This window comes from Tachyglossus aculeatus, chromosome X5 (genome assembly GCF_015852505.1).
Source record: "Tachyglossus aculeatus isolate mTacAcu1 chromosome X5, mTacAcu1.pri, whole genome shotgun sequence".
Classification (NCBI taxonomy): Eukaryota; Metazoa; Chordata; class Mammalia; order Monotremata; family Tachyglossidae; genus Tachyglossus; species Tachyglossus aculeatus.
Window position 1 is genome coordinate 6,146,352 of NC_052097.1, and position 13,707 is coordinate 6,160,058.

Here is a 13,707-nt window from a genome sequence, read left to right on the forward strand (position 1 = left end):
CCACATTTGGGCAATGGGAATTTCCAGCCCAGATTGAGGGCCCTCTGTTGAGGAAACGCTAATGACCGATCTTTCTGGCACAGGTTTGTCTTTGTCTGGAGGCCACAACAGCCTCTGCCAGGTGCTGTACATTAGGGATATCAAGCCCGGGTCGGCGGCGGCCAGCGAGGGGACCCTCAGGCCCTTAGACGTCATACACTACATTAACGGAACCAGCACGCAGGGAATGACTCTGAAAGAGGCTACGAAAGTGCTGGCAATGTCACTCCCCTCGGTGGTGCTGAAGGCAACAAGGTACCCCCTGTTCTCTGATTTGGGGTGCCCAGTTCTATTGGCCAGGTTTCCTTGGATTCCCTTAAGGTGCTTTCCTGGGTCAGTAGCTCCCAGGCTGGGATGACCGACTGATGGATGAAAACACAGCAACCCAGTTGGGAGGGGATCCTGAGGGTTGATTAGGCAGACCTAGGGCTCTAAATATACAGTCACCTCATAATAACTGTTTCTGTAAGCAGGAAACACAGCCCAGAAGTGTTTTCCTCTCCTCCCTTAGGGAATTGTGCAGCTGTGCTAGTTCCACATGGGATAGTATGCATGCAGCTCTACCATTCTGTTCATTCTACTTACCTCAGTCTTTGATCCCTCCTGAAGGAAGGGGAAAACTCTTGAAACATCATTGGCTATTGTGAGGGTTCTAGGCATAAGGCTTTGCTACCTGTATCATTTTTCTCTATCGATCATGCCTTTGAAATCATTAAGAGAGATTGTTCATAGTTTCCTTGTTGGTAATCGGTCAGGTCAACCCAAACCAGCTATTCCTCAATGATTGATTAATCTGGTGTCTCATTGGGCCTTAATGAAGGTACTTTGGCAAACATTTCTCTACCTGCATAATGGATTTCTCACTCCTATAATTGCAAGTGTCTTTTTTCTGGGCATTGTAGGGATGGTCACCCCGTGGTTCCCACAGCAAAGAGAGTCCATAACTCAAGTCCAAGATCAGCTACAGCTAACGGTAAGGGTCATAAGTGTCAATCTGTCATTTTCACCATGAGGACTTCCAGGAGGCGAGGTTTTCAGGGATTAAGGCAGGTACAAGAGGTAGCCACACCAGAGTTGATGTGGTCAGAGATGGGATGGAGATGAAGAGTAAAAGGGATAGGCAAGAGGCAGAAAGGTGGACCCAGAGACTTGAGGTAGTCACATTGGCCTGGCATCATTCAATCGTATTTATTTAGTTCTTACTGTGTGCAAAGCATTGCACTAAGCACTTGGGAGAATGCAGTATAACAATAAACAGACACATTTCCCTGCCCACAATGAGCTTACAGTCTGTAGAAAGTGGCTTGGGAGGGACAGGAGTTGAGTCTGCTCTGAAGGACCAGGGAGGAAAAAGCTGCCTACTTTGCCTCAGGTGTAGGAAAAATTATTTTTTATTATTATGGCATTAACTTCTTTCCAGACAGGCCACCCCTCCTCCCAAATCAATCAATCAAAATTAGTGAACACTTAACTGTGTAAGCACCTGGGAGAATACAATATAACAGAGTATCTAGATATGTTCCCTGCCCACAGCAAGTTTACAGTCTAAAGGGGGAGACAGGCATTAATATAAATAAATAAATTTTGGATATGGACATAATAATAATAATAATAATAATAATGTTGGCATTTGTTAAGCGCTTACTATGTGCAAAGCACTGTTCTAAGCGCTGGGGGGATACAAAGTGATCAGGTTGTCCCATGTGGGGTTCACAGTCTTAATCCCCATTTTACAGATGAGGTAACTGAGGCTCAGAGAAGTTAAGTGACTTGCCCAAGGACTTAAGTGCTGTGGGGCTGAGGAGGGGTGAATAATGGTGCAAATCCAAGTGTAAGGGCGATGCAGAAGGGATTGGGAGAAGAGGAAATGAGGGCCTAGTTGGAGAAACCCCCTTGGAGATGTGCTTTTAATAAGGCTTTGAAGGTGGGGAGAGTGATGGTATGTCGGATGTGAAAGGGAAGGGTGTTCCAGGTTAGAGGGAGGATGTGGATGAGTGGTTGGCAGCAAGATAGACAGAGTCTGTTATTAGTGACCCACCTTCTTGGACTTGCTTGGGGATCCCTAATATGGACCTTAGCCACCATTTAAATTCCTAAGATGGCAAATTTCATGGAATCAACTTAAAGCACTTGACATCGTGTTCATCAGGAACCCAATCAAATGCAGCAAGTTTAGGAGCTGGAATATCCAAGGACGTTGCTCCTGGCTCCCGGGCCGACGCAGGAAATGGATGGGATTGAGTTTTCCGTCCAGCCATCCTGAGCTCTTTGGCTGGGAGAGGCCTTACCATGCCATAATGTACTCTCCCAAACGCTTAGTGCAGTGCTCTGTACACAGTAAGCACTCAATAAATACAATTTATTGACTAATTCAGGGGAGTCAGTTCCAAGGCTAGAAAGAATTTTGACACAAGAACGTCCACTAGTCTGATGGACGTTAATCTGGTTGTGATGATGTTCACTAAACTGTCATCACTTTGCTTCATTTCATTTAGCTCATCTCCATGGAGATCACTGTGGCAAGGCAGAAGTAACACCCAATTCTTCTCTCCCCGAGGTAAGTCAGATATAGTCTGGACCATTAACTAAGAAAAAGCATGAACTGTTTAATCCCTAGGGGCCCAGGATAACATCTGGTGTTGAATACAGGTGTTTTGCTAGGAAAAGAAAATAGTTTAATATTAAATAATAGACATCTAAGGCATTCACAGCACATTCACGGCTTTAAATCCCGGGGCAGCTGCTGGTCCAAATTAAAAGTTTTAAAGAAGCGTGGCCTTGTGGATAGAGCAAGGGCTTGGGAGTCAGAAGGACCTGGGTTCTAATCCTGGCTCTTCCATTTTGTTGTCATTTATAGTATTCATTAAGCACTTACTATGTGTCAAGCACTGTTCTAAGCACTGTGTGACTCTGGGCAAGTCACTTTACTTCTTTTTGCCTCAGTTACTTCATCTGTAAAAATGGGTGTTAAGACTGTGAGCCCCATATGGGACATGGACTGTAGCCAACCTGATTATCTTGAATCTACCCCAGTACTTAGTACAGAGCCTGGTGCATAGTAAGCACTTAACAAGTACCATTAAATATATATATTTGGCTAGTTTTGTTTCTGAGATGCTTTGTATATTGTCTAGATTACGTAAAGTAAGCTTGTCTCGTGGTCGAGAGAATGAGAGAAGGGATGTAATTAGGAAAGAATTGCTAAATCCAGCATAGTGCTGTCTGCACTTGACCTTCAACCTTCTCTTAATTTATGTGAAAATTTTAGTCTTGTTCCTCCTATTCAATTCTGCTTTCATCTCTATACTGAACCTTCACTAAATTGGTTCAAATATCTTTTTATGATCATATAAATAGCAAACACCTCTGAAACATGTTAGAAGGGAGGGTTAACATCCCTGAAGTACCCATTAATTCTGGTCAGTCACTCAAAATTTCTCTAAAGTGCTTACTACAATGCTCTGCACACAGTAAGCACTAAGTAAATGCCATTATTCCACCATCATGAATCTCACCCGGCAACAAACACTGAATTATAGTTCCTCTAGACTATAACCTCGTTATGGGCAAGGAACGTCTGTCTTCTAATTCTGTAGAACTGTATTCTCCCAAGTGCATAGTACAGTGCTCTGCACAGAGAAAGCAATCATTAAAAGTGCTCTGCACACAGAAAGCGCTCAATAAATACAACTGAATGAATAAAAGCCACTGATTGAGTGATTGATTGAATTATAGTGGATTTCTTGGCCCTCTGAGGAACAGCAACTGTGAGCCAGGCAGCGGACACTAGTCTCCCTTTGGCTTGATAATCAGCAGGGGCTGATAGCCTGCACCCTAATTTTAGATTTCACTCCCAACATGAGCACACATTGTCAGTTGTGATGGGTCATACACATGTCAAAAGACAGATGTTTATCCAAAGCCCCTGGCATTTTTTTTTTAATGGGGTTAAAAAATCTCTCCAGAAAAGCCCAAGAAATCTATATTGTCCTTCAGTGCTACTGTCTCGCGTTTCATGAGAAAAATAAGATTTAGCAATTTAATGGGACATTTTGGCAGTGTTGTGTAAAGATTAGTTTCAAAAAAAGAATTATGCAAAGTTCATCTCCTAAATCTGCTCTAATCTTAATGAGACTGCTGTTCCTAGTGTGACCATAATTCAGTAAAACTCCTTTGTGACATATAGTTTAATTTATTTTGTTGTTCTTCATTTAGACTTTTTTCTCCAAATCACTTTTCTTCAGATGCTTCCCTATCCCTTGAGGACTACTGAATATATTTTATAATTGATCTGCAAAGTAAATTACTGTTCCAGAGTTTGGGGAAAGTTCTACAACCACTTTTATTGTGGAGCCCTTAAAATCAGATGTGATTCATGTAGAATGTGAACATCTGCCCTGAGAGAATTGAGTATGTGCTTTAGCAGACCACAGAGTTGGGTAGTTTGGATACCTTGACACGCATTGGCCTTATCAGTAATGAGGATCAGTCAATCAATGGTATTTATTGAGTGCTTACTGTGTGCAGAGCACTGTAATTAGTGCTTGGGAGAGTACAATACAACAGAGTTAGCAGACACATTCCCTGCCCACAGTGAGCTTACATTCTAGACAGACATGATTATAAATAAGTATGGTCCTTTAGGACATCTCTTTCTTCACAGCTTTGTGAAAGGCAGTGAGACCAAGAAGTATATACCTAAAATGAAAGGGTCGGACAGTTCCGTGATAGGATGGGGCTTTTCTTCTGCAAAACCTTAATCAGGCTAAATCTTTCAAGGCTATATTATATACAAGCAGTTTATATTGGCTCGGTCGTTCAGTGCGTAGTTTCAATTACTAGGTCTCCCCATCTTCTGAGGAGAGGGCGTACCAGGGAAGAGGGAGGTAGGAATTTTTGAGACACTCCTAAGGAAGAAGGGACTTGTATGCCAAGGGACTTTCCACCAATTTCCTACAAAACCGAAGCGTGTGTGGGTGAAGTGGTAATTCATGCACATGCGGTTTTCACCACTGGAGTAGCTATGTGGATGAGGGGGTAGCACGTGGGTCATGTCTAGTGCTGAACAAAGGGACAGAAAGGCTGTTGCAGCAGAAGTGAAGCAGAAAGGAGAGGAAGTAGAGGAAAGGAGGGATAATTGAGGAAGGCTTCTTGGAGGAGTTATGATTTTAATAAGTCTTTGGAGGTGGAGAGAGTGGTGGTCTGTTGTATATGAATCGGGAGAGAGGCAGGCCTTCCAGGCCAGAGGCAGGATGTGGGTGAGGGGGTTGGCAGCGAGATAGATGAGATGGAGCTACAGTGAGTAGGTTGGCAATAGTACTAGTAATAGTATTTATTGAGCACCCGTCTGCAAAGCACTGTACTATGTGCTGGGGAAAAAAAAAAATACAGGAATGCAAATTAGATATGGTCTCTGGCCCTTAAGGAGCTCACAATCTAAGAAAAAAAGAATTATGCTGGAGGGGCAAAATGAGTGTGCTGGGTTGTAATAGGAAATCAGTGAAGGGGGATTGGAGAATATACCCTTTACATAAGCACTTGTGTATATATCTGTAATTATCTTCATGTTTATGAGTGTCTTTATCCCCCTCTAGACTATAAGCTCATGGGCAGGGATTGTGCCTACCAACTCTGTTACATTGTACTCTCCCAAGTGCTTAGTAATAATAATAATGGCATTTATTAAGTGCTTACTATGTGCAAAGCACTGTTCTAAGTGCTGGGGAGGTTACAAGGTGATCAGGTTCTCCAACGGGGGGCTCACAGTCTTAATCCCCATTTTACAGATGAGGGAACTGAGGCCCAGAGAAGTGAAGTGACTTGCCCAAAGTCACACAACTGACAGTTGGCGGAGCCGGGATTTGAATCCATGGCCTCTGACTCCAAAGCCCGGGCTCTTTCCACTGAGCCACGCTGAGTGCACTACATACAGTAAGCACCTAATAAATACAGTTATTGATTGAGGAAGGAGCAAGTGTTTGAGTGCTTTAAAGCCAATAGTAAGGAGTTTCTGTTTAATGCAGAGGTGGATGGGCAACCACTGGAGGTTCTTGAGTGAGGAAACATGGACTGAAAACTGTTTTAGAAAAAATGATCTGGGCAGCAGAGTGAAGTATGGACTGAGGGGTGGAGAGACAAGAGGCTGGGAGGTCAGTGAGAAGCCTCATACGGTAAAGGAGGGATAGGTTAAGTGCTTGGATCAGCGTAGTTGCCGTTTGGATGGAGCAGGGAGGGTGGATTTTAGCAATGTTAAGGTAAATCTAACAGGATTTGGTGACAGAATGAATGCGTAGGTTGAGCGGAAAGATGAGTCATCCACTCCCATCTCATGCAAATCATACCCCTGTTGTGGACTTGGTCAGACTATTAGCCTAAATCATAGGAAAGATATCTCCTAGTTTTGAAGTTTACTCATCAAGATGGGAAGTGAGTGATTTAGAGAATATGACCACGATTTTTTTAAAATGGTATTCGTTAAGCATTATTATGTGCCAGGCATGGTACTAAGTGCTGGGGTAATAATAATAATAATAATAATAGCATTTATTAAGTGCTTACTATGTGCAGAGCACTGCTGTAAGCGCTGGGGAGGTTACAAGGTGATCGGGTTGTACCACGTGGGGCTCACAGTCTTAATCCCCATTTTATGGATGAGGCAACTGAGGCACAGAGAAGTTAAGTGACTTGCCCCAAGTCACACAGATGACAAGTGGCAGAGCTGGGATTTGAACCCATGACTTCTGACTCAAAAGCCCATGTTCTTTCCACTGAGTAGGTACAGATAATCAGGTGGGACGTAGTCCAGGTCCCCTGTGGGACTCATAGTCTTAATCCCTGTTTTACAGTTGAGGTAACTGAGGCACAGAGAAGTTAAGTGATTTGCCCAAGGTCTCACAGCAAACAGAGGATCTGGGATTAAAACCAGGTCCTTTGACTCCCAGCCCCTTGCTCCTTTCTCTAGGCCAAGCTGCTTCTGGTAACTCACACTTCTCCACTGTGAAACTCCTTTGTTTTCCTATTTTTGGAATTTGCACACCTTGGGAGGCTTTGCTAGGGGCAAGAGTTGTGGTTTAGGCAAGGGGTGGAACGGAAAGTCCAGAGGGAATGAAGAAACTGATTCCAGGGCAGAGAGAGAATTTACAGGGAGGCTTTAGAGAAGAAAAGATGATTTTTTTAGAAAAGGGAAGAAAGGAGACATCTATATTGAAAGTTTCAATGGAGTGTGAAAATTAGTGTGAGCATGTGTTTGTGCCTGAGGAGAAAGGAGTTTGTGTATAATAATAATAATAATAATAATGGCATTTATTAAGCGCTTACTATGTGCAAAGCACTGTTCTAAACGCTGGGGAGGTTACAAGGTGATCAGGTTGTCCCACGGGGGGCTCACAGTTTTAATCCCCATTTTACAGATGAGGTAACTGAGACCCAGAGAAATTAAGTGACTTGCCCAAAGTCACACAGCTGACAAGTGGCGGAGCCGGGATTTGAACCCATGACCTCTGACTCCAAAGCCCGGGCTCTTTCCACTGAGCCATGCCGCTTATGTACAAAGGTTAGAGGTGCTAGAGTGAGGTTATAAATAGAGAGCAGAGGTGGATTAGGTATGTAAATTAAAGCAGTGTAACCTCGTGGAAAGAGCACAGGCCTGGGAGTCAAAGGATCTGACTTCTAATTCCAGCTCCGCTACTTGTCTGCTGAGGTCTTGGGCAAGTCAGTTAACTGCCCTGTGCCTCAGTTGCCTCATGTGCAAAATGGGGGCTCAGTACTTGTTCTTCCTCCCTCTTAATCTGTGAGCCCCATGTGGAACCTGATTATACTGTAGCTACCCTAGCACTTAGTACACGACCAAGTGGCAGAGTCAGGATTGGGATCCAGGTCCTCTGACTCCCAGGGCCGTGCTCTATCCATTATGCCACACTGCCTCTCCAGCCTGGCCTATTATTCTTGAGTAATATTGAGGGCTGTTTATTTTCTTTGGATGTTCATCTTCACTGTTAACTTTTAGTATTCTAGACTGTAAATTCATTCTAGTCTGTAAACTCATTGTGGTCAGGCAGCGCAGCTCAGTGGAAAGAGCCTGGGCTTTGGAGTCAGAGGTCATGAGTTCAAATCCCGGCTCCGCCCTTGTCAGCTGTGTGACTTCGGGCAAGTCACTTAACTTCTCTGTGCCTCGGTTACCTCATATGTAAAATGGGGATTAAGACTGTGAGCCCCACGTGGGACAACCTGACCATCTTGTACCCTCCCCAGTGCTTAGAACAGTGCTTTGCACATTGTAAATACTTAATATATGCCATCATTATTATTATTATTATATATCTGCCAACTCTGTTGTATTATACTCTCCCAGTTGCTTAGTACAGCACATAGCAAGTGCTCAACAAATACCAAATACCAATAAATACTGTGGCCAACCCAATTTGCCCCCAGTGCTTAGAACAGTGCTTGGCACATAGTAATTGCTTAACAAATACCATAATTATTATTATTATTATTGATGATGATACAGTGCTTGGCACATAGTAAACACTTAGTAAATGCCACAGTTGTGAATATGTTAGTACTTGGGATTTGGTATGCTGTGGCACCATGAATGGTTTGCACCCACTCAAATAACTTAGCATGTCTAGAACATTTTGGGTGGGCTCAGTTATTAATCTAGGAGTCGATTAATCATCACTTTTTTTAAAAAATCCCATATTCTGCTTAATAAAAACAAAAACTCTAAGGAGATTCTTCTAATGATCTCAGGGAAGCAGCTTAGCATAGTCAAAAAAGTATGGACATGGGAGTCAGGGGACTTGGGTTCTAATCCCGATTCCACCCCATGTCTGCTGTGTGACCCTGGGCAAGTCCATTAACTTCTCTTTGCTTCAGTTACCTTATTTGTAAAATGGGGATTAAGACTGTGACCCCATGTGGGACAAGAGACTGTGTCCAACATGATTCACTTGTATCTACCCCAGTGCTTAGTACAGTGCCTGGCCTATAGTAAACACTTAACAAACACCATTTAAAAAAAACAAAACAAAACACTTTCAGACTACAAAGCAAGACATATTTAAAAAAAAAAATCCAGGGTTAATTTGGAAGACCTGTTGGGCTTTTTAATAAAGTTCTAAAAGGGTGCCTTCTCAAAACCCTGACTTGAAATGTTCTTATTTGGCTTGATTTTTAGATCTTTCTGGTGGTTTTCAGTCTGACTCTCTCCCTTTTCTTCTCCCTTTGCTTTCCTCACCACTTCTCTCCACATTCCCTCCCCTTTATTTATGTTACTAGTTCCTTCCTCTGTATTTGAAAGAGTAACTGCAACTCCTTTCCAATGGCCATTCTCATTGTATCCAAAACTGGGCAGTTTTAATCAAATAAATATTCATCAGGCCTGTTCAGGAACGATTTCCCGCCCTCTGTAAATGGAGGAAAATTTTCCCCAAGGATTCCGTCTTTGTGATTTCCAGAAAAAGAAAAATGCACTGTTGTTTTCAAACTGAATTAGTTTTCTTTTCTTCTCTTTCCTTCTCCCAGAGGTTCGGTCGGTTGTAAGTTTGTGAGGAATCAGATTCATAGCACCATGCTTAAAAGAAAAACTAATTCTGGCTTATTTGGGTATGCATGATTACATAGGTTAATGGGGAAATAACAGTTGAAGCTTCCCAAACAAAGACCAGCAGCTGTGCTTCTTATCAAACCATGGGTTCGATGAACTTGGTTGTGTCCAGAGAGGTTCCTTCCAGTGGCTTCATCAATCAGACCTCTGATTATTGCAAATACAGTAATAACTCAGGTAAGTAGCAAAGTTTAGAAATCTGCAGAATGCTAGGTCCAAATATATGTGTGTTTTGAAACTCAAGGAAGGTAGGGTGACTTAGTGGAAAGAACATAGGAGTGGGAGTCAGAAAACTTGGGTTCTAATTCCAGCTCTGCCAAGTGACCTTGGACAAGTCACTTCACCTCTCTGGGCCTCAATTTCCTTATGTATAAAACAGGGATAAGAAAGATTCCTGTTCTCCTCACTTGTTAGATTTGAGTACCTGGTGGAGCTAGGACTGAGTCCCATCTGCTTATTTTGTATCTGCCCCAATGCTTAGTACAGCACTTAGCTCTAAGGAAAGGCTTAATAAATATTATTTTAGTATTATTATTATCATCATTAATAACAATGATGATTATAATAATAATAATAAAGATATGTGGTAATAATATATGTTGAGAAACAGCATGGCCTAGTGGAAAGAGCAGGGGCCTGGGACTTAGTTTTAATCCCGGCTCCACCTCTTATCTGCTCTGTGACCTTGAGTAAGTCACTAACTTCTCAGTACCTCAGTTACCCCATCTGTAAATTGGGGATTGAGACTGTGAGCCCCATGTGGGTTGGGGACTGTGTCCAATCTGGTTTTCTTGTTTCTACCCCAGCACTTATTACAGTGCTGGCAAATAGTAAGCACTTAACAAATGCCATTAAAAATATATATGTTCAGGGCCTATGGGACTATGGTAATCTCAATATAACTCCAAGGGTCAATAACTGTATGGCTTTTCTTGGCCTTTATATTAGTGGCACTGCAGAACCGCAAAGGAAACCAATTTTTGTATGCGCACGACAGAGAAGTGATTGTTGGTGACCAATAATAATAATAATTGTAATATTTGTTAAGCACTTACTATCTGCCAAACACTCTCCTAAATGCTCGGTAGTTACAAGGTAACCAGGTCAGATACAGTCCCTGCCCCACATGGTGCCCACAGTCCAAGGGTGGATTAGACTTCAGCCACACTCGCACATGGGAGTCAAATCTCCGTATTAGTAGTATCTCGTTTTAGAGTCCGAAGGAAAGCAATTTCTCTTTAAGTGCAGTGGGCTCCATGTCTTAGATTCCATAGAGCATCTTGCCTGCTTTAATTGCTTAAAAAGGTCTAAGTAATCAGTTAAATGGGAACAGCAGTCAGAGAGGCCTGTCAATCATAAGACAATAGGAATTTCAAGTCGCCATCTCCTTGCAATAGCAACGTCTGTCTTAATGACACCGTTGGTGGTGTATTGTTTTTCAAGAAAATGAGCTGCAAGAGGACGACAGTTATGATGACGATCCTCACGAGGATGAGGTGATCCAGTCTCTGTTAGATGTTGTGGATGAAGAAGCCCAGAATCTCTTAAACCGCAGCAATGCATTGGCAGGTATAGTGAAATGATATGAACTAGCTGGTTCCTTGGGCAATTAAAGGTGTCTAATTTCAAGTAAAAAAAACAAGGAGTTAATCCAAGAAAAATTACTTCATTTTTCCTCCCCCCAATATTCATCCAACTGTAAGTAGCATTTGACATTGAGATACAAATTTTTTGAGCCCTCCTTCCATGAAACCTGCAGCTTCACAGCTTGCTCGTGGAGTTAGAGAATGTAGCCCAGAAGAGAGATTGCCTTTTTTTAAAAAAAGCCTTGTCCAGAGCCCTCCTTTCCGATTTGTTTTTGTGCCGTGTTGCTACCATATCACTGACTTTCAGTAGAGTTACAGGAGGTGGGCTCATCAGGATAATGTTTGTAGTCTTATGTATCATCCAGTGATTTTATGTCTTTTAATAAGGATTCTGACGCTCCATGTTAAGGGTCTATCTTCTCAGGCCACTTCTGAAATGTCTTTTGTGGGTTAACAAAAATAATCTTTGCACTTCAATTTTCACCCTTATTTCACCCCTCCCTCGGCCCCACAGACTTATGTCAATATCCATAAATTATTTATTTCTATTAATGTCTGTCTCCCCCTCTAGACTGTAAGTGCTTAGTACAATGTTTTGCACAAGTAAGCACTCAGTGAATACCACTGATCAGTTGATTGAATTGAAATGTCATCGCCACTGTATCTGACTTAATTTGCTCTTGGCCTTCCATAATTCCACCCCGTGTATCTTGCAGGCATGTTTCAGGCCAATGGGAAACTGGCAGATGAAAAAGCAGAGGACACGGACTGTGATGGTTCATCTCTGCCTGAAGACTTTCCTGAGGTAAATGCAATTTCCAAGAGTCAAAGACAGCTGTTAGTGCTCTCGGTGGTTTTACAGGACAGACTGATTACCCCAGGCAGACGGAGACTACATACCACGGGGCCTTTCACTTTGCCTCAACCCCTGCAGGCAACCCTATTGGTGGCTGATTCAACCTTGACAACTGGGATCAGGCCTCTGCCACCAAACTTCATTTGAAAGCTTCACAATGGAATTATCTGGACAATTGACCTTAATCCTCCGCTCTGACCTGACTACTGAAACATAGCCAGGCTTGACTGTCTTGCTGTGTTGGGAACAAAACTGAAAAGGACAGTGCTTTATAAACATTGCTTCAGAGGGCCACTTCACAGTTGTTTTAGTCATATCATGCCTTCTTCAGTGAGCTAGCTCTTACCAGGCACTAAACCCAACTCACAAAGGGGTATTCCCTCTGGCAAAAAGTGAGGAACGGGCTGGGGGAATCAGCTGCACTATTCTGGGCCCATGCCTATGGTAGATGACTGGCTACTGTTTGGGGAAAAATGACCCCTGCCAGCTAGCATCAGTGGGCTCCGACTGGGTGCCATCAGGTTCAGGGGCACAGGTCAACTGGTAGAAGGGGGTTATTATTTCTGTCAGTTGAACAGTGAGCTCTTTCAACTCTGCATTGCAGTTCAGTAACCCCATTTTGATCTGTCTCTGTCGCTAGCCCACAAAGATAAATGGCTGTGAAGAATACTGTGAAGATAAAGTGGTGAGCGACAGGTAAGATTGTTCAAGGAATGCTTAAATGCTCAGTTTTAAAAAGGTGGAATGCATCTGGCTCATAGTAATCATGTAACAAATACCACAGTTATTATTAATCATTAAAATTATGCCTTGGCTTGTCTCATTTAGGGTAGGGCTTATTCTAACAATCACCCTACAGAAGGCACATTTCTAATTTCAACCAGCTGCCCCCTAAAAAGACTTGTTGCTAAGGCTGGAGGATATCTGTCAGGAAACCTTTACCCATAATAATAGCAGTTATTATGTTTATTAAGTGCTTACTGTGTGCCAACTATCATCCTAATTGCCGGGGTAGATACAAGATAATCAGCCCAGGACTAGAATCACTAGCATTCAGTGAGAGCTGGTCTATCAGGGTTATTGGGAAAAGCCAGTGGATCAATCAGTGGTATTTATCAAGCACTTACTGTTTGCAAACCAAAATGGTAAGTGCTTGGGAGAGTACAGCATGGCTTAGTGGAAAGAGCACAGGCCTGGGGATCACAGGACCTGGGTTCTAATCCCAGCTCCGCCACTTCTCTGTCATGTGACCCAGGGCAAGTCACTTAACTTCTCAGTTCTGTATATCCTTCATCTGCAAAAGGGGGATCACAGTACTTACTAAGGGCTTACCATGTGCCAAACACTGTTGTAAGCACTGGCATTGATACAGGTTAATCAGGTTGGTCATAGTCCCTGTCCCACTTGGGGTTCACAGTCTCAATCCCCATTTTACAGATGAGGTAACTGAGGCACAGAGAAGTGAAGTGACTTGCCCAAGGTCACAGCAGGCAAGTGGCAGACCTGGGATTAGAATCTATGACATTCTGACTCCCATGCTGTATGCACTACACCAAGCTGCTTCTCACTTGTACTCTTCCAAGGGCTTAGTATTGTGCTCTGCACACAGTAAGCGCTCA

General features: G+C 42.9%; 1 protein-coding gene across 6 annotated transcripts in view; it reads left to right on the forward strand.

The window, feature by feature from the left end:
- PTPN13 (protein tyrosine phosphatase non-receptor type 13) overlaps positions 1-13,707 on the forward strand; it is a 181,437-nt gene that overhangs the window by 151,424 nt on the left and 16,306 nt on the right. For all 6 annotated transcript variants that reach the window (XM_038769158.1, XM_038769157.1, XM_038769156.1 and 3 more), the window contains 7 exons: positions 84-294; positions 942-1,012; positions 2,535-2,596; positions 9,664-9,823; positions 11,090-11,215; positions 11,949-12,037; positions 12,729-12,784. In XM_038769158.1, the coding sequence (XP_038625086.1) occupies positions 84-294; positions 942-1,012; positions 2,535-2,596; positions 9,664-9,823; positions 11,090-11,215; positions 11,949-12,037; positions 12,729-12,784 (775 nt within the window). The remainder of the gene's footprint in view (positions 1-83; positions 295-941; positions 1,013-2,534; positions 2,597-9,663; positions 9,824-11,089; positions 11,216-11,948; positions 12,038-12,728; positions 12,785-13,707) is intronic.